At 31.3% G+C, this 21,547-nt stretch overlaps 2 protein-coding genes across 3 annotated transcripts in view; one reads left to right on the top strand and one right to left on the bottom strand.

Moving 5' to 3' along the window:
• LOC657862 (uncharacterized) overlaps nucleotides 1-7,332 on the top strand; it is a 22,914-nt gene extending 15,582 nt beyond the window's left edge. Inside the window, exons 6-16 of the mRNA XM_015984024.2 lie at nucleotides 1,924-2,148; nucleotides 2,196-2,261; nucleotides 2,397-2,562; nucleotides 2,614-2,696; nucleotides 5,445-5,647; nucleotides 5,702-5,853; nucleotides 5,903-6,235; nucleotides 6,279-6,649; nucleotides 6,703-6,975; nucleotides 7,028-7,193; nucleotides 7,250-7,332. Of these exons, the coding sequence (XP_015839510.2) occupies nucleotides 1,924-2,148; nucleotides 2,196-2,261; nucleotides 2,397-2,562; nucleotides 2,614-2,696; nucleotides 5,445-5,647; nucleotides 5,702-5,853; nucleotides 5,903-6,235; nucleotides 6,279-6,649; nucleotides 6,703-6,975; nucleotides 7,028-7,193; nucleotides 7,250-7,311 (2,100 nt within the window). The 3' untranslated portion in view covers nucleotides 7,312-7,332. The remainder of the gene's footprint in view (nucleotides 1-1,923; nucleotides 2,149-2,195; nucleotides 2,262-2,396; nucleotides 2,563-2,613; nucleotides 2,697-5,444; nucleotides 5,648-5,701; nucleotides 5,854-5,902; nucleotides 6,236-6,278; nucleotides 6,650-6,702; nucleotides 6,976-7,027; nucleotides 7,194-7,249) is intronic.
• jdp lies at nucleotides 7,323-21,547 on the bottom strand. Of its 2 annotated transcripts, XM_064357732.1 has the most exons (5): nucleotides 21,282-21,547; nucleotides 21,132-21,233; nucleotides 9,928-10,044; nucleotides 9,660-9,845; nucleotides 7,323-7,599 (listed from the first exon to the last, which is right to left on the bottom strand). In XM_064357732.1, exons 1-5 carry the CDS (start codon nucleotides 21,366-21,368, stop codon nucleotides 7,417-7,419), a joined length of 675 nt encoding a protein of 224 aa, XP_064213802.1. In that variant the 5' UTR covers nucleotides 21,369-21,547; the 3' UTR covers nucleotides 7,323-7,416. The 2 variants fall into 2 exon arrangements, with proteins under 2 accessions (XP_064213802.1, XP_969528.1); XM_964435.5 differs by lacking the exon at nucleotides 7,323-7,599 and having other exon boundaries at nucleotides 9,022-9,845; nucleotides 21,282-21,541.

Here is a 21,547-nt window from a genome sequence, read left to right as displayed (position 1 = left end):
GATGAAGAAAAACTGTCCAGCCAATCGATAGAGAATTTTATTTTAATCAGCTTGGTATTTTTAATTTTTTTCTATTATTAAAAATAAGCTTGATATCGCGAAAATTCAAATTCATTGGATGCACAAAATTTTTTGGTTGATGATTTATAGCAGATGACGACAAATCCGCAGAAAGAACATAGGGACTGGTCATCAGCAATTAAACGGGTGTTTAAATGAAAAAATTTAAAATAATAATAGTAATAATAACAGATGAGGAGGCGAAAACTAGCTTGAAGCCAAATAACATTTAATAAAAAATATAAAAATTAAAATTATAAACTATAATTATTGGACTTAAATAAAAATAAATAAAACTCATAAGAAAAACAAAAAAAATTCTTTAAGAAAAAAGAAAAAAATTAACATGACAAAGTTCTTTTTTAAATTTAATTTGTCATTGTATACTTCGGTAAAAAATCACTTTATTATAAAATGTCTAATGATAGATTGCCAAAAACGAATAAAAAGTTCGAACAAGTATGTATACCAAACCAAAAAGTTATTATTTCCTTTGTCATTTTAAAACAAACTGTCTAGAGTTCTAAACAATTATTATAATAAAAATAAAAAATTTAAATGAACGTAATTTTTAAGCATCATTTTTTCTACAATGACACTAGAAATCATTATACGTTGGCTAATTAATACTTTGATATTTTCACTATTTTTTAATATTAATAGATTTTTTTAATAATATTATAAGAAATTATTGTAGAAATTTTTTTTAAATTCACGTGCACGAGAAAATGAAGCGGTTTTTTGCAAACGCAGATTTCTGTGAAGTTAGCAAAAAATACTATTAGAAGACTTTAATTCTATCATTAATTTTGAAAATTGTGCATAGTACCTGAAGAGATATAGGTAAAAAACAATATAGCTTTTTAATAGTTTAAACAAGTAATAAAAATGTACAAACGAGAGATAGAACAAATATTAATGACTTTCGCACATCGGGGTTAATTAGTTTTTCAAATCCCTAATTTTCATTGATCTGCAAAATCTAATCTAGGTACTACTAAAAACTTTTTTGAAAAGGATGGTCAACTGTGTTGACAAAACAAATCACAAAAACACAATAATATTTTCGTCGATTAATTAATCTATAATTATTTATTTACATAATAACTTATTTCTTATCATCTATTTCTTATATTTCTGAAAACATCTTACTGGTGTCTAATACGTGCTGCTTATTAGAAATAAAGAGCCTCTCTCATTGTCCATACATAAGAAAATCAAGGTAACTGATCAGAAAATGAAAAAATGAAAATTTGTCGTATTTTTTTATGGTGACGATTTGTACAATGTATTCAAAAATGGTTGTTTATCAAGTCACCTATGAAATTTGAACGCAATGTGCCGCTTAATTTAAATTGTGAATGCTGTCAAAGTGACATATCCGTAAAAATAATGGAAAAAGGCTTGAAATCCAAAAACAAAAAAATACACAACAACAAAAATTACAGAAGTATAAAACTTTGCCGAAAAATGTAAAATAATGCGTAAAAAGCTAACTCAAAGATTTGACGAAAATGACAATACTCAGAAACTACAATAGTCATTTGGATGTAGCGGAACAATAAATTTGATTTCCATAGTCGACTTGATGAACAATCATTTTTGAACACATTGTATTAATGATATAAAAACAAAAATAAAAATCTGAGTTTTAGGAAAAATCGTCTATTATTTTCCGAAAAAAAAATTAAAGTGTCCGGATTTTTTTGAGCGGCAGTGTATATTTTATTCAAGTAGGTGTTCTTTTTTTTAAATAGTCATATTATAAAAAGTACCTATTCTGTTGGCGCAAATCTAATTAAGTTAAGTGTATAGTTCAGCCATAATGACTAGATTTGTGTTGGTACTACCGTCGTAATTTAGTTTAAGAGAGCCACCGTTCAAAACACTGACACTGGCGAACTAGAGATCGCCCAATACAGAATCAGCAAATCAGCCTGGCTCAAGGAGGAAGAACACAAACACATCGCTGATGTTTCCCAAAGAGTCAGCGATATGACAGGGCTGACAATGTCAACAGCTGAGGAACTCCAAGTCGTCAATTACGGAATTGGCGGCCATTACGAACCCCATTTTGATTTTGCTCGGGTAAGTTTTACTTACTCTAATCCAACTTTTATCTAATTTTTCTAAAGCGAGACGAGAGAAACGCCTTCAAAAGCCTGGGAACTGGCAACAGAATCGCAACCGTGCTCTTCTACGTGAGTATATATAATTTTATTATTATTATTATTATTATTATTATTACTGTTATTATTATTATTATTATTATTATTATTATTATTATTACTGTTATTATTATTATTATTATTATTATTATTATTATTATTATTTAGATGAGCGACGTGGAGCAAGGCGGCGCCACGGTTTTCCCCAGCATCCAGGTCTCTTTGTGGCCCCAAAAAGGCTCAGCTGCCTTCTGGTACAACCTTCACCCTAGTGGTGACGGCGATAAAATGACAAGGCATGCGGCATGTCCGGTTCTAACCGGCTCCAAATGGGGTATAAGTTTTTTTTTTTAGTTTTGTAAATTTGTAATAATGGTATTTGCAGTTTCGAATAAGTGGATCCATGAGCGAGGGCAAGAATTTCGGAGGCCTTGTACTTTGGAAAGACCCAGTGAGGACCTAGTGGCGTGACTGAAGACTGTTCCTAAATAGTTTTACTGTATTTGCTTTAAACAAAGATTAGCTTTAATTTATTTTGACGTGTACTCATATTAGTGAATAAAGCCGATTTCATACTACGTCTACAATTTTTATTTGGGGGGATTATATAGAAAATATACAGTGGGTTTCAACTCAAAATGGGCTTGAACGATTTTCCTTAACAGAGTGAGTCAATTTATCTGAACATAGGATCTTCGATCTACTTTTAACACAGAATTTTTAACGCGAATTCAATTTTTTAATTTTTTTTTGTAATACTTTAACCATGTTTGTATTTTTTGTTTTTCATTTGTGCTACTCTAAAATTATAGTCGAAATCAACGGTTCATAGTTTTTTTACCCGACTTGGTCAGACCTGACCTAACAAGTCTCTTGTGGTTTTTTATCTATCAAAATAAGCAAAATTTTACTAATCAGTTTTGGAATTTTTGGCATTATTCAACCAAATAAAAAATATTTTTTCATCCAGATTGCACGAAACACTACAAAATAAACCATCTCAAAACATATTTTTTTTATAAATCTGCAATTTTTTAATAAGAGCAGTCATTTAAATAAAACCAAGGTAAGTCGAACTATTGCCAAAAATTAAAAAGTAGCCTTCTGTATCGTCAAAAAAATAAAATATGTTTTTTATTTCTAACTAATATTGGTTTATATTGCGATATCTGGCAATATATCAGAAAAGGGCCAATTGATTATTGTGCAGAAACTAAATGATAAGATGAAAAATTAAATTTAGAATATATTTTTGCAATTTTTTGCATCAACAAAAGTAAGAAAATAGAAAAGAATTCTTTTAAAAAAGGCAAACAGAACTAAGAAGCCAACACAACTCAAATTATTAATTAATTAAAGACAATTAATACGTGTTCTGTGTCATAAAAAAAACGTTTAAAAATAGACAAATTTTGTCTTATTTAGATAATTTGTTCGATAATTTAACAAAAGCTGCCCACTAATTATTGACATTAAAAAAATATAGTTTAAATCGAGTTTAAAATTAAATAATGTGGTTTCTTGTCTATTGAACTATTGAAAAGTTCGACTTTTTTATTGATTTAATAAAATTTTCTTATAATCAGCAAACCCCTATTTTAAACGAGGTATATTTTTTGTTATTATAATGTTATAGCAAGTGTAACTCATCCAAAAGTAGATTAAATGTTCCCAAATGAATATTTTGCGTAATTTTACGTTGGATTTAAGCATCAAGTGATGAAAATCGGAAACAAAGTTAATGGATTTTAACACCTTTCAAACTTCGGTGATTCTGTGTGAACAGCTGAACACACAGAAAATTTAAAATATCGAAACTCATTTAAAACCATCACATTTTATTTAGAATTTTCAAATTATTTTCTTACTGAATAAGAAAGTCTAAAAAGGGTTAAAAAACAAATGATGCTTTTATAAAGTCTGTGACAGAAATCATATGAACTTTAAATTAATTTAGCTACTTTATTTAAAGGATTATAAGGATATCTTATGAGCTATCGATTGACATAAAAAAAACTCGGATTTGAGTGGTTGTTAGATTTCCATAAGATAAAATTTCTAGCTATGGAAATAAGTTGCAAGCAAGTGGATCAAACAAGTTATGAAGTTTTTTGGGACTACCTGTATGAGTAGATGCAAGGAAAATTTTCAAGTACCATATTTACCTATTTTTTCTAACATCTAGAGTAAAAATTATTTTGATAATCGGCTAATACTCGTAGAACTTAACACAAGTCAAAAAAGGAAGCTTTAAATTTTTCAATTTCGTTGATCACTTTATTATTATTATTATTATTTTATTACAAAATACATAAAAGTATTCGGAAATAAAATTAACTAGACGCCCTCTAGTGATGACTTTTGAACTATGTCGAAAACAGTAAAGAAATTTTCGTAATGCCACATTTAACTGACATTTAATGAATTGTTCAACAATTTTGCGTGTATAGTGTTAATTACTTACAATAGAAAGAATTACTTTAAAAGTACGTGGTGGTAAATACTAGCGTTGACTTTGGTTCTGTAGTTTTTCGTGGTATAAAGTGTTTATTGTTGGAACTTGAAAGTGGATAAAAAGTGAAAAATATTTAAATTTTGATTACAAAGTGTTATCAAACAGTTGTCTAATTACAGATTATAAGTAATGGATCACAGCGAACACAAAGTTTGGCTCAAGAAACCAATAAATTAGTGAAGTGTTATGAATTTTAAGTTAGAATTTTCCACTGAAAAAATCATGAAATGCTGCGGTAAATCTACAAAACTACAATAAAGATTAACAACTGCTGATACATTTAAACGTAAATTATGGCAAAAGGTAGGCTTTTCAATGTCTTTGTAATAATTTTCCAATAAAGAAAGTGAACCAAACAGTCATTCGTTATTCGTGTTTTCCTCGTCATCTCTCATTTGTCAACATAAGTTTCTTGCATCAAAGATGCAATAATCATTTCGCATAGGCAATGTAATAATTGTGAAGCCCCAAAATCCGTTCAACGCTCAAAATATCCGAATAAACATTTTCCCGCCATTTATGGTTACTGTTTTCGACCTAGCTCAGTGGCGCCCCCAACGGTAATTTTACTTCCGAATAGATAAAAAACAAAAAAAAGGAACACAATTTGTAACTATGAAAATAATGTCAACTTGCAATGTCCAGTCAGATCCCTGAAAATGTCACGAGGCATTTTAGTCAAATTATAACACATTTGATGCAGTGTTACAAGTAGAGAACATAAAATGAACAATTCCTTATTTTTGCAAACAGTTCTGCTGTTCTGTTCGATTTACACGACCAGAAGTGAGGTTTTTACAGCAATTGCCGGTTTGGAAGACCTTCTACAAACTGAATCCCGTCTTATCCACACTTTAGGAAATTATATCAAAGATCAAGGAAAGAACTTGGAAATTTTAAAACGGTGCAAACGCTCACATCAATAAGTCAAATTAACTTAAGTACTATGTTTTTTTAGTTATTACCAAAATTACAAAAATCATTATGACAAAGCGTCAAAAAACGTTCACCTGCACGTTACTAATCCCATAAATGCCTACATTTTAATCAAGAAACTAACGCTTGACTGGAAAAGAGTCGAAGTTCTGATCACGAGGAGCCATAACTTAGGTAGTTTTTTGGGAAGCGGTTGGAGAAGTCTCAAAGTTGTTGTTTTAAGAATGGAAGTCACGCTTGAAAAATATTAGGAAAACGATGCAATTTCCCACCGAAAGAGACCTGGATGGGGCTTTAGACGCCCTAATCCGCCTCCAAGACACGTACCGACTGGACACCGCAGCCCTGGCTCGGGGCGAAATAAGCGGAGTCAAGTCCAGCTCGGAACTGTCCGCTGATGATTGTTTCCAAATCGGTAGAAAATTATACGAGACTGGCGATAATTATCACACGCAGTTGTGGATGAAGGAAGCCGATGCCAGGCTCTGGGAAGAGGGTGGAACGGTACGGAGGAGCGATATATTGGAGTATTGGGCTTATTCGGTGTATAAACAAGGTTTGTTTGTAAAAAAAACGAATTTGTTTTAAATCTCTGCCAGGTAACGTCTCCCTGGCATTGGATCTTACGAACAAACTTCTCGAAATCCTCCCATATCATAGTCGGGCACTCAGGAACAAATTTTATTACGAACAGGAGTTACAGAACCCAGTTGATAAGACGAAAAAAGACCAGGATCACGTAGAAGATGTTGAAAAGGAAGTTTATAAAAAGTTATGCCGGGCTGAGATTTCGCTCCCGGAAGCGAAATCATCTAAACTTAAGTGTTTTTACCAAAACAGTAACCACCCATTTCTTAGGATTGCCCCCTTCAAGGTTGAACAAGCTCACTTGGACCCTGACATTCTAATCTTCCACAATGTCTTGTCCGATTGTGAGATTGAAACAATGAAACAATTGGCACAATCTAGGGTTTGTATTTAGTCAAGTAATTGATTTGTGGTGGCACTACTGTGCCAATTCAGTTGGTAACGGCCGTTTTTGAAAATCCCCACTCCAAACAACTGGAACTGTTCCCGTTCAGAATCAGCAAAGTCGCTTGGCTCGAAGACCAAGAACACCAACACCTGGCTGTGGTGGCACAAAGAGTCGCCCACATGACAGGACTAACACTGTCAACGGCAGAAGAGTTCCAAGTGGTTAATTACGGTATTGGTGGTCACTACGAGCCACATTTTGATTTTCAGTCAACTGTGGATCCTGCCATTGGCAGTAGAATCGAAACTGTGCTGTTTTACGTGAGTTAGGTTTGGTGTTTTTTTTTTTTTTTTGGGGGGAATTTATTTTAAGTTGAGTGACGTGGAGCAAGGTGGGGCTACTGTTTTTCCCGAAATTCAAGTCTCCGTGTGGCCCCAAAAAGGCTCAGCTGTGGTGTGGTTCAACCTACATCCGAGTGGTGACGGTGATCAAAGGACGAAACATGCAGGATGTCCGGTTCTAATCGGCTCGAAATGGAGTAATTTTTAATTTTTTGATTTTTGTGATTTTGCGGTTTTTACAGTTGCGACCAAGTGGATCCACGAACGCGGACAGGAGTTTCTCAGACCTTGTACTTAAAATTTGTGGTGAAATAAAATAAATCGCATTCCCAGCAGTATACGTTTATTATTTTGAAGGGTTTTACAAAATGAAACACCAATTTTCGACAAAAATCAATCAATCAATTTGGTTGGTTACATTTATATTTCATTATTTTTCTCTGCGGCTTTTTTGCTAGCAAGTTTCATGTACAAATTCGGGCCTCCTTCTGAAGCTCGTCGATAAGCAGTTGATGGTATTCCCGCTGTGAGGCTAGAAGGGCCCGAGGAACCACCAGAACTTAAAATTTTTTCTTGGCTTTTAAAATCAGCCCATTGTGTTGACTGCAACATTTTCGATTACTTTGGTTTGCTGTTTTTGAGTGGGGGGAGCCTGGGGTCCATGCTTGCTACTTGTTCCAGGGTGGGGTGTAACTACGGAGGACTATAGCCTAGGATGCGAAACGTACTAATAAAACGTCCCCGTTTTTTGTAGTTCCGGTAATGTCGCCAGAGAGCGCCCGAATTTTTTAAGAAAGGAAATAAAAAAATTAGCTGTATTTAAGTAGTGGTTAGCACATGGCAAAAAAATACAAAAAATTAACTATACAGGGTGAGTCATTAATATGGGCGTGCTCGATTGCTCCTGCACTGTCAAAGATATCGAAATAAATTAAATGGCACAATTAAAATGTACGTTCTAAAATTATTTTGCCCTACAGTCTTTAATATGATTTTTTTAAATGGCACCCCCTGTATATTTGTACATATTTATATTTACACTTTTTTAGGCTTCATAAATCAGTTTAGTTTTTGCAATTTACTTTAACCGTTTAGAAATTCTTTTTTGCATATTTTCTCTGGTAGTGCCATCGTTTTTTTTTCATTTTTATTTAATGATTTCTTATCAACATTAAAGTTTATATCTCGATGAGTTGTGTATGCAATTTACATGAAAAATTCATTTTCACAACAAAATCAAAACGTCACGTACACAAAACGCCAGTCTGATGTTGATATGTCAGAATGTATTGTTTTACATGGCACACTACGCTGGTATCCAAGGGATTTTATGTGCATTTTTCAGAAAAATCGAGTTTTCTTCGAAACTATCAACTTTTGAAAAAAAATTGAAAAGGTGAAAAAGATGTAAAATAAGATGCTGAATAATACTCAGTAATAAAATAAAGATGGTGCTTTTTGAAAAAACCAAGTTATAGTCCTTCAAAGTTTACCACAGTGGATGTGTCACAGCATGGTAATGCTACAATGTAAATGAACAGTCTTGTCGCCGAAAGATACCCCTGACAGTTGTTTACACACAGACAAAATTCCAACTCAATAACTCAAAAACCAAGCGCACTGCGATTTTTTAATTATGTTCCTGCAGACGCACAAAATTGTAGAAAAAATTAAATAACTTCTGAACGGTTAAAGCAAATTGCAAAAAGTAAACTGATTTATAAAGCCTTAAAAGTGCACATTTAAATTTGTATAAATATACAGAGGGTGCCATTTAAAAAACTAAGTTAAAGGATGCACTGTAAAAATGGAACACTCTGTATAGGGCTCTGTATTTTTTCACTCTGTATTTTTTCCTAGTACTTAGTGAATTTAAATTAATTTAAAACGATTTGGTCCTGCGACGGCTTATCTCTCAATTTTTACTCTGCCGTACTATTTTTTTGGGTTTTCGTTTCCTAATCTATAGTCCTCCGTAGATGTAACAAATAGGAAAATCAACTGGTTCTAAAATAAATAGTAGCGTCACATGATAATTTTTATTTCCATTTAACATTTATAAATAGATTATATTTGATTGATAACATTAATTTAAAATATGTTGTTTAAAACATTTATCAAAATATATAGTGTAAAGGGAGTAGGGATAATTGTGCATTTACCCTGATGTTAGGGATATGAGTAGTTTCCACGTATTTGAAACAAAATCGGTTGGTGGTATAAAGGGTGGCGGAAACAATAATGTACTAGTTTTCAGGTACCCTGTATACACCAAGACATAATAAATGAAACATGCACGATTTTTGCAATAGCATATTTATCTCTCCATAAAAAACTAATATCACATCACAATAAATATAAAGGGATTTTCATGAAAAAGTTGCAAACCCCCTTCATTAATTTGGTCCAAGATACCAAACCGAAACCTAATTTCGATTGTCTAAATATGGCCAATAAACGCAAAAATTTGTTTTTTTGTTTAATTTGATTAGTGAACGTCATTGCAATGACGGGATCGATCTAGAGTCAAGTTCGGGACATCAAACAGGTCTTAGGATTCGGGGGAAGCCCCCACAGTGACACATCCGTCTAACTAAAGATCACATAAATACACAAGAAACATCTACACTTTAGATTTCATAATTTCGGAATTTACTGACAACCTCACTGGGGGCGTTGGAGCCCCAAGCCGATCCGGTGCCCTTGCCCCCCCAATGCAGGTTGGCGCCCCCCTCAGAGGCGCGTCTCTGGGCAGCGCTGATCCCGCCCGCCCCCAGACTGGAGGGGCCCGACGAGCCGCCGGTCTCCAGCATGCGATCCTTGGTCTTGGGGGTGCTCCAGTGCATCGACTGGAAAAAAGTAATGAAAAAATGACGGACAAAAGGGCTCGCTCCGACGAGTTTTTCACTGGATAAACAAACATAAAAGTACCTGATGGACGTGTTCTTTCATACCGAGCCACTGTTTGTAGCTTATTGAAATGCCGCTGTTTCGCCATTTATCGTAGTTGGCACGTTTTTCAGGATCGCACAGGATTTCTTTAGCTTGCTGAAACAGAGAGCTTGATTTGAGTGTAATTAGGATAATTGAAGGGACAGCGTGTTTGAATGGAGTGGATCCGAGAAATTATAACATCGTTAAGATGAAATAACGGTTTAATTGTGCGATAAAACTGAAACACGGCTTATTTCAGAGTTTTCAAATGCGACTTTACAAATGAGAAAAAATTAATACGCGTATTTTAATTTTTCTAGAAGCGACAAATTCATGATCGATAAAGCCTTTTTGTTGGAACTAGTATAATTGTTTGTGATTCTTCAGAAAATTGTACTTTGTTAAATTTAAGAAATTAGTTTTTATAAACTCGTCTCACTAATCAGTAATGAGTCTTCCTCTAAAATCCAACAGAACTTGGCAAACCCTTGTACAATCACGATCAAAAAGAATGACACCCCTAAAACCGCAGCCAGAAAGTGTCATTCTTTTTGAACGTGACTGTACAGCTATTAAAAACAATAAGAAATTTTGGACATTTATTTTCCTTGTTGCACAAAATGAACTGAGAATCTTAATGAATACGAATTTAGAAAACTTAAAAAAACTGCTAATTTGGTATTTATTATATTTTATAATTTTTTTCTATTTTAAAATTAGTAACAGAGTACAGTAAATATTATGGATGAGATGTTTTTTAAACAGACATGTTAAATAGTTTTAACGTGAGAAATTCAAATTCATTCGTAGGAATTATTTTAGTAAATGATACCAAGTCCAATGTTTTATTTATTTTGAAAAAATGTCATTAAGTGATTGAAAAAAATCTAGATGTGAAAACACAAAAACAGTGGTAAATTCCGTATTAATAACAGTTTTTTTTTAGTAGAAGCGTGTTTTTTTATTAAAATTTTTATACGAAAAGTTTTTTTTTGTTCATAATGTTGGGTAATATATTGATATTATATAATACAATATATTATATATTATATATTATATATTATATATTATATATTATATATTATATATTATATATTTATATTGTACGGTGCGTTTAAAAAGTCTTTATATCAACTCTTGCTGTGGAATTTAGATTGATAGATTTTTATTGTTTTTGATAGATTATCCTTTTATTCTGTTATTCTCCAACGCCAGTATTTTCGTACGTAGTAATCGTAAGAAATCAACATGCGGTCAAAATTTCACAGCAAGAGTTGATCTAAAGACTTTTGAACGCACTGTATTATGTATGCTCGTTATTATTAAGCAGTGGGTTCTGTTTTTATAGTCACAAGATGGTGATATTTGTCTTCAAGTGTTCGATAATAACGCTTTCAACACACAATTAAAATACTCATTTTTTAAAGAAATTTTTGGCCCAAAAAATCTTGAAAAGTAACTTAAAAAAGTCAAAAATCCGAATTTCCAAAATTTTAAACGCATTGTACTAAAAAAATTAAATCCCAAGCACTGTATGAACAACCGTCACAATCTGTTTATACAGGGCGTTCAAAAATATGTATGTGGAAGAACAATACTTACTTACATGTAAAGATAAAAATAATAAAAAGTATTAAAGTTGTTGATAATTAAATAAATTATCTGTGGCAACGTAGTCCAACAATAATGATCAATAGAATGAAATCAACTATAAAAATAAATTATTTTTCCAGAGAATTAATCCACAGTGCTATCACGTCTACAATGCTTGATTTTTCAATAGTTTTATTTTTTTTTTTAATTAAAAAAAACCTTCTAGTGTTAATAGTACTGATAGTAAATTTAAGTAAATAATTTTTTCTTTATAAAAATGAGTTGAAACAGTAAAATCTTGAACAAATTGCAAAAAAGCCGAAAAAACACGTTTTTTTTTTGGTTCCTGCAAAGTTTGAAACAATGTATCTACAAAAATGAATCAGTTGAATGATTGAAGAAAACTGTGTTGGAAAAAATTAACGATTTATAATTTCCACCTATAATTTCCAATGCAGTTATGACTATCTTTATGGTCACCGTAATTAAGAGCATATTTGACTAATAAAATAAATAAAATAAAGTAAAATTAAAAATAAAATAAAAATAAAGAAGAGAAAGTAAAAATAAAAATATTAATATCAAATAAAAAAATTACAAAATATTAATTACCTAATCAAAATTTTATTTTTTATTTTCACTTTATTAACTATTTTTGAGTAATGTCCATTATTTTAAGTATCTTTTGCACAAATCAAAATTTATGCAAATAGTTTGTTCCACACTTCTGTGTGACTTTGACATATAAATGCAGTAAAAATAAACTTTTAGCAGAATTTTTGAAAATAAAAATCATCGTCTTGGTTGTGTAAATTTACCGATTTTACGTCTAGAATTTTTTACTATTATTTTATCAAAACTTTTGAGAATATGTATTAGGAACTTGAAGAATTCAGTTTACTTGAAACTCGACTCCACAACGTTTTATGCGCTTTCCCAACTCCATAATAACTTTAGGAATGCACAAGTACAGAAGTCGAGTTTGAATGATTAAAAATAATATTTGAAATATCCATCTGTACAAAATTGTAGCAAAAGCCTCAACTTTCGATTATCGATTGCTTCAACACAACGAAAAATTGAACAATACGTGCCTGACAGAGATAAGTTCGAACAACACAAAAGCTTTGTTCTAACTCTCTCAAACATTGATTTTCAATGAAAACAGCTAATACCCAATTACGTTTGAATGGAATTACTTAATTAAAAAGGTTCAGTTGTCGTGTAACTTTAATTAAAAAAAAACTATTAACTCGATATCTCGATTAAATTTTGCGAAAATCAACGCAAGCAACTCCTTAATAACTCTATCAACAAATTTCCGTAAACTTTTTCTAATTTTGTTACAGCACAGTTCATGCACTTTTTCTTTTATAAAATTTTCGAACCAAAAGTTCGTGATAAAAGGATTAATTAGTCAGTTAATTATCCATTATTTAGATGTGCTAAATTCAAAGGAGTGGGAAGTTGACCTTTCCAAGGCCGTTTAGGACTGAAACTAAATAGGATGCCTATTTATTGTCTATAATTACTATAATTATCGATTGTGTGTTCCCCGGATCACCTAGTAATTAGAAGTAAACCTCTTTGCTAGAATATCATCAATCCATCATTACCTGTTTGATAATGACAGTAAATTAAGCCTTTGATGAATCGGGGAATTCGATTTTGGCAGCTCACTGGCAAGCAAAAACCAACTTAGTTTCCTAAAACGCACTTCTTAAAAGCATTTATTTAACTTGCTCTGTTGTCTGTCTGTCTGTTTCATATTTTTGGAGCCAAATTTGAAAGGGTTCCCGTTATCCTAATGAATTGAAATTTTGCACACTTACGTAATCTGCGTGACAATAAACCAAGTATTTATATATCCACATTATCTATAAAATGTAATGTAGTTTGCTTCAAAAATTTTTTTAGGCTAATTATTACTCGTGGACCAGCCTGTATAGTTTGTAATGTTGATTTATTTAAAAAGTTTGTGTTAAAATATCTGCAAAACACGGTCAGTACCTAGGGCCTTGGTGGCCCAGTGGTATAAGCGCCACTTACGACGCGGGAGGTCGCGGGTTCGAACCCGGATCAGGGTAACAATTTTTCTATGAAAAAAAGTGTAGAAAAGGTAAGTGAAACAACACGTAAGCAAAAATAAGAGATTGAGAGAACACATAGACGTATAAACGTAAAGCGGAGCATAAAACTGAGAGAAATAAGAAAATAATGCGGCAAAAGATAAAAATACGTAAAAAGGCCAAATTGTAAACGTACAAGCACATCCTAGTAGAGGGAAAATACCTTTTGTTTTAGAGAAAAAGAGATGAACGTAAAGGTGAAACATAACTTCAAACTTTAGCGTTGAATCCTTAGATGACTTACTTCTTAAATTATAAAAAAATAAACGAAAATATTTAATTTATCTCTAAAAATTTTTAGTTAACTGAGTTTGTTTAGAAAAGTCCCGAAAAAACATTGGTAATAAAAATCATGGCCACTGCGAATCCAGTAGGATTTGCGTACGTCCACTATTTTTGACTAGAAAATACACAAATTTGGTGATTTTTAGAGAAATTATGTCCATTTTCAGACAAAAACGTGCTGAAAGTCACAAAAAGGGTAAAAACAATTTTAAAATTGTAGAATCAACTTATACGCCCGGTATCTTTTGATGAAATCTGGTGAAAAATTAGAGAATTAAATTGAAAAAAAGTGGAAGAAATTGTTTTCTCGAGCTAATTCGCGGATTTTTGAACTGAATGTATTTGCGTTTTAGGTGAATTATTGCAATTATATAGTTTGTAATGTTGATTTATTTAAAAAGTTTGTGTTAAAATATCTGCAAAAATCGGTCAGTACCTGGGGCCTGGTGGCTCAGTGGTATAAGCGCCACTTACGACGAGGGAGGTCGGGGTTCGAACCCGGATCAGGTGTAACAATTTTTCTATGAAAAAAAGTGTAGAAAAGGTAAGGAAACAACACGTAAGCGCAAAAATAAGAGATTGAGAGAACACATAGACGTATAAACGTAAAGCGGAGCATAAAACTGACAGAAATAAGAAAATAATGCGGCAAAAGGTAAAAGTACGTAAAGGCGCCAAATTGTAAACGTAAGAGCACATCCTAATAGAGGGAAAATACCTTTTGTTTTAGAGAAACAGAGATGAACGTAAAGGTGAAACATAACTTCAAAGTTTAGTTGACTCCTTAGATGACTTACTTCTTAGATTATAAAAAAATAAACGAAAATATTTAATTTATCTCTAAAAATTTTTAGTTAACTGAGTTTGTTTAGAAAAGTCCCGAAAAAACATTGGTAATAAAAATCAAGGCCACTGCGAATCCAGTAGGATTTGCGTACGTCCACTATTTTTGACTAGAAAATACACAAATTTGGTGATTTTTAGAGAAATTATGTCCATTTTCAGACAAAAACGTGCTGAAAGTCACAAAAAGGGTAAAAACAATTATAAAATTGTAGAATCAACTTATACGCCCGGTATCTTTTGATGAAATCTGGTGAAAAATTAGAGAATTAAATTGAAAAAAAGTGGAAGAAATTGTTTTCTCGAGCTAATTCGCGGATTTTTGAACTGAATGTATTTGAGTTTTAGGTGAATTATTGCAATTATATAGTTTGTAATGTTGATTTATTTAAAAAGTTTGTGTTAAAATATCTGCAAAAATCGGTCAGTACCTGGGGCCTGGTGGCTCAGTGGTATAAGCGCCACTTACGACGAGGGAGGTCGGGGTTCGAACCCGGATCAGGTGTAACAATTTTTCTATGAAAAAAAGTGTAGAAAAGGTAAGGAAACAACACGTAAGCGCAAAAATAAGAGATTGAGAGAACACATAGACGTATAAACGTAAAGCGGAGCATAAAACTGACAGAAATAAGAAAATAATGCCGCAAAAGCTAAAAGTACGTAAAGGCGCCAAATTGTAAACGTAAGAGCACATCCTAATAAAGAGAAAATAACTTTTGTTTTAAGAGAAAAAGAGATGAACGTAAAGGTGAAACATAACTTCAAACTTTAGCGTTGAATCCTTAGATGACTTACTTCTTAAATTATAAAAAAATAAACGAAAATATTTAATTTATCTCTAAAAATTTTTAGTTAACTGGGCTTGTTTAGTAAAGTCCCGAAAAACATTGTTAATAAAAATTAAAACTAAAAATTTATTTTTAACTCGAGATCTTATTTCAATTTGAGTCGCTTTGTGACAAGACAACTCTCTGCTGCAATTATGTCTTGTGCAAACTTCGTAAAATAAAATACAATTAGCCGACTGTAGCAGCAATTACGCTAAGAAGCCTAACAAAGAAGAAACGACATTTATTTTTGATTTTAATACAATTTATAAATAGTTTTACTTCAAGGCAATTTTTCACTCTTCCTCTTAAAAATGTGCACCCACTGTGAAATTGCCCACACCAAGCACAGAAGCAAATTGAATCAAGTCTTTCCACAGCACTTTGCTAGTCGCTAAGTTTTCCTATTTCCTTAATAACTGCTCAGGAAACATAATTTTCGTAGGCGTATCAAAACCTCTCATCACATTGCGTCAAGTTCATTTTACATCTTAAAAATTAGCAATTTGTTGTCAAAACTTTGCAGCAACCGCACGCCAAATTGTTCCAATTTTCTCGTCGAAACTTCAAGGAAATACAGTCACGGCTTTCTAAACCAATTAGTCGACAATTACACACACGACAATTTATCCCAACATGATGCTGAGTCAATTATTGTTAATTTTAGTTCGGCAAGAGTTGCAGCAAACAATCAAATTATAGTAAACGACGGTTTACTATTTTGTAGTAAAAAATTTACGAACGGGAGGAAAGCGAGACTGACCTTTAAACTTATTTTATTATCTGGATGAGGCAATCACGAGTGATGTCTGGAGGCGGCGCTGCCGCCCCCTATCAAGAAGGAAATTCGACATTAAGTGAGGGTTGGGGAGGATTCAGATTTCATCCTATCATGCGTCGTTAAATTCAGACGAATAATTTTGTGATAAAAATGATATCTCCTCACATACAGCGCCAGATATTACCGTTCAGTTTGTTCGATTTTAGTTATCACCCTGTACAGTAAAATTACATAAAAACTAATCAAAATAAAACACCGACTTGTTTACCAATATGTGTTTATAAAAGTGTTTATTAAATAAATTTGTGTAGAGTCTAGAAAATAAAATAAATAATCTAAAGAAAGAGACCAGACTTTAGATTTAGATACGGCTTAAGAAAGAATCAGAAAATATTCTTAAGAAAAATTTAGAAAAGGGCACAGAAACAATCTAATAAAATAAAGGAAAAAGATTTAAAAATAGGTTTATAAGCATTAGTTTATAAACATTTTTTATTATTATTAATCTAATGGATAGTCCTGGTTCCAGATCAAGAAATGGTTTTAGAAAAGAATTTTAAGAATTTTAAAAAAATCTAAAAAGTGCTAGGAAATACTAGAATTTTGAAAAGCCTCAGAATATAAAAGAAAATATGGAAAATAAAAAAAAATGTTGAAGTGATAGGTTTATGAAATAATAATCTAAAAAAAAGTCCAGACTTTAGATTTAGAGAAGGCTTAAGAAAAAATCAGAAATGAATCTTAAAAAAATCTAGAAAAGAGTACACAAACAATGTAATACAAGTAAACAATATGAAAAAAAAGCTAAACGAAATTATGGAAAAAATTTGAAAAAACGCAGAGTGGAGTAAAAAAACCTGGAGAATGTAGAAGTATTTATCCAGAATTCAGAATCTAAAAATAGGTTTATAAAGTAATAATCTAAAGGATGGTCCTGATCCTAGATCTAAAAAGTGCTAAGAAATACTCAAAAAATTCTATACAAAAATAGAGAAGAATTTTGAAAAGTCACAGAATCTAAAAGGAAATATAGAAAAAGTAAAAAAAAATGATGAAGCGTTTATAAAATAATTTTGCGTAAAATCTAGAAAATAATTCTAAAGATGCATCTGGAAAAAAATATAAGGGAATCTAAAAATAGGTTTATAGAATAACAATCTAAAGAAAGAGTCCAGACTTTAGATCTAGATACGGCTTAAGAAAGAATCAGAAAAAAATCTTAAGAAAAAATTAGAAAAGAGTACAGAAACTAATAACTAATAAAATAATAGAAAAAAGATCTAAAAACAGGTTTATATTACTTTATAAGCATTAGTTTGTATACCTTTATTATTATTATTAATCTAAAGCATAGTCCTGTTTCCAGATCAAAAAATGGTTTTAGAAAAAAATCTTGAGAATTTTAAGAAAAATCTAAAAAGTGCTAGGAATTACACTGGAAAAATTCTGAACGAAAATACCGAAGAATTTTGAAAAACTGCAGAATCTAAAAGAAAATATTAAGAATGAAAGAAAAATGTTGAAGCGATAGGTTTATGAAATAATAATCTAAAAAAAGTCCAGACTTTAGATTTAGTGACAGCTTAAGAAAAGATCAGAAAAGGATCTTAAGAAAAAATTAGAAAAGAGTACAGAAAGAATCTAATACGAGTAAACAATGTAAAAAAAGATCTAAAGGAAATTATGGAAAAAAATTGAAAAAACGCAAAGTGGTGTAAAAGAAAAGGAGATTGTAAAAGTGTTTATCCACAAATCAAAATCTAAAGTTAGATTTATAAAGTAATAATCTAAAGTATGGTCTTTACCTTGGATCTAAAAAGTGCTAAGAAATACTTAAAGAATTCTAAACAAAAATGATGAAGCGTTTATAAAATAATTTTGCGTAGAATGTAGAAAATAATTCTAAAGAAGCATCTGGAAAAAAATTATAAGGGAATCTAAAGATAGGTTTATAGAATAACAATCTAAACAAAGAGTCCAGACTTTAGATTTAGATACGGCTTAAAAAAGAATCAGAAAAAAATCTTAAGAAAAATTTAGAAAAGAGTACAGAAACTAATAACTAATAAAATAATAGAAAAAAGATCTAAAAATAGGTTCATATTACTTTATAAGCATTAGTTTATATACCTTTATTAATATTATTAATCTAAAGAATAGTCCTGATTCTAGATCAAAAAATGGTTTTAGAAAAAAATCTTGAGAATTTTAAGAAAAATCTAAAAAGTGCTAGGAATTACACTGGAAAAATTCTGAACGAAAATACCGAAGAATTTTGAAAAACTGCAGAATCTAAAAGAAAATATTAAGAATGAAAGAAAAATGTTGAAGCGATAGGTTTATGAAATAATAATCTAAAAAAAGTCCAGACTTTAGATTTAGTGACAGCTTAAGAAAAGATCAGAAAAGGATCTTAAGAAAAAATTAGAAAAGAGTACAGAAAGAATCTAATACGAGTAAACAATGTAAAAAAAGATCTAAAGGAAATTATGGAAAAAAATTGAAAAAACGCAAAGTGGTGTAAAAGAAAAGGAGATTGTAAAAGTGTTTATCCACAAATCAAAATCTAAAGTTAGATTTATAAAGTAATAATCTAAAGTATGGTCTTTACCTTGGATCTAAAAAGTGCTAAGAAATACTTAAAGAATTCTAAACAAAAATGATGAAGCGTTTATAAAATAATTTTGCGTAGAATGTAGAAAATAATTCTAAAGAAGCATCTAGAAAAAAATTATAAGGGAATCTAAAGATAGGTTTATAGAATAACAATCTAAACAAAGAGTCCAGACTTTAGATTTAGATACGGCTTAAAAAAGAATCAGAAAAAAATCTTAAGAAAAATTTAGAAAAGAGTACAGAAACTAATAACTAATAAAATAATAGAAAAAAGATCTAAAAATAGGTTCATATTACTTTATAAGCATTAGTTTATATACCTTTATTAATATTATTAATCTAAAGAATAGTCCTGATTCTAGATCAAAAATTGGTTTTAGAAAAAAATCTTAAGAATTTTAAGACAAATCTAAAAAGTGCTAGGAAATACAGTGGAAAAATTCTGAACGTAAATACCGAAGAATTTTGAAAAGCCGCAGAATCTAAAAGAAAATATGTAGAATGAAAGAAAAATGTTGAAGCGATAGGTTTATGAAATAATAATCTAAAAAAAGTCCAGACTTTAGATTTAGTGACGGCTTAAGAAAAAATAGAAAAGAATCTTACTAAAAATTTAGAAAAAAGTCCATAAACAGTTTAATATAAGCAAACAATATGAAAAATGATCTAAACGAAATTATGGAAATATTTTAAAAAAACGCAGAGTGGAGTCAAAAAAAACCTGAAGAATGTAGAAGTGTTTATTCAGATTTCAGAATCTATAGATAGGTTTATAAAGTACCTAATAATCTAAAGAATGGTCTTGATCCTAGATCCAAAAAATTAAAAAAAAAATAGCGAAATATTTTGAAAAGCCGCAAAATCTAAAAGAAAGTATGGAGAATGTCAGAAAAATGTTAAAGCGTTTATAAAATATTTTTGAGTAGAATCAGAAAATAATTCCGAAAAAGCATCTGGGGAAACATTTATAAGAGAATTTAAAAAGAACGACTTATAAAGTAATAATAAAAAAAGAGTCCAGGCTTCAGATCTAAATTCGGTTTCAGAAAAAAAACTGAAAATTTTTTAGAAAAAATCTAGTCACTATGTGACGTTTGAAAAAAGTATTGAATAAATCAAAACACACGACAGGGTAAAAAAATAAAATAAAATAAACTCTTAGATCGTGATCTGGTAAGAGTTGATTAAAAACAAAAAATATGGCTAAAAAATAAAAACACTAAAAGGAACAAAACAAAAAAATGTGGTTGAAAAACGATTACATTTTAAAATTTTTACACCTATTTTCTATTCGTCTAATGTACTTATATTTTTAAATTAAAAAAATTAATAAAATAAAAAAATAACAAATATAACAATTTTTTCAGTATATCATGTTTGAATAAAAAGCCACTATTGTGGCACTATTGTGAATCAAAAATTTCTCATTACATCTATAATTACAATATAGAGGATGTTTCACCAAAGATCAACAGGTTTCCATAGTGCCCTACGAAACATGTGTATTTTGTATTGTGTGTTAGACAATTTCTGTAACAATGTGTTTTTATTTTTATTGCATCTAACTCAAAAAAAATCTATGTTTAAATTAAATTATTAATATTATTATATTCCCAGATTTGAAGCACAAATATGGCAAACAAATCACTCCGCGCACAAACCGAGTTCATCCAAACAAAATTCCCTCCCGACAAAGGCCTAGATTTATTGAAGTAGATGGAATTAATTAATGACTGAGTGAACACACAAAAATTGAATTCCATTCATAATTGCATCCGAAATAGTTAGATGTCGAATCGGAGTGATAAATTGACTCGGGCTTCAAATAATAAATGTCTCATTCAAACTAATTTTTCTCATTATTTGTCTCCATTTCACTAAAATCGCATTTCCACTTGCGAGTGATCGACTTGTCTGAACCATTTCTCCCGAGATCAAACGGAATAAATATTTGATAAGAAAAAATTCAAGTTTGTAAACAAGTCAACAAAGAATCTAATTCCCCGGCAAAAATATGAACAAACAGACTGTTGAATATGAAAGGAAAGGATAATCAGCGTGAATGGTCAAGGTCGAGGGAGCTACCAGTGCGTTCAGCTCTGGGATTACCGCTCAAAACTGACTCACCTTCAGCAGTTGGAACTTCTGCTCGGCCTCTTTATCGCCATCGTTCTTGTCGGGGTGGCACTGCAAGGCCCGGACTTTGTATTCGGCCGTGATTTGTTCCACCTGCGAGAAAATCAGAAATCGCCAAAAAAAAATCGCCAAAAAACTCACCGTCGATTTCTCATCGCATCCCAGAATCGCGTAAAAATCCTCGTCGTCCTTGCGCTTGTAGTTCAGGATCTCGTCCACATTCGTCATTTTGCACTTCACTCCACGCTTTCCCGACTACGACTGAGGGAAATGGGAAAATCGGGAAACGCAGAGCTGCTCTACGACACTTGCGCTCGGCGATATCGCGGATTTTTCGACTCGACTCCGACGAAGCCAACAAGTGAAAGGCTCGGAGGAGTGTTGCAATTGTGGTCAATGGAGCATTT

The sequence above is a fragment of the Tribolium castaneum genome, chromosome 7 (assembly GCF_031307605.1).
Source record: "Tribolium castaneum strain GA2 chromosome 7, icTriCast1.1, whole genome shotgun sequence".
Classification (NCBI taxonomy): domain Eukaryota; kingdom Metazoa; phylum Arthropoda; class Insecta; order Coleoptera; family Tenebrionidae; genus Tribolium; species Tribolium castaneum.
This window is presented reverse-complemented; position numbering and strand designations above follow the sequence as displayed.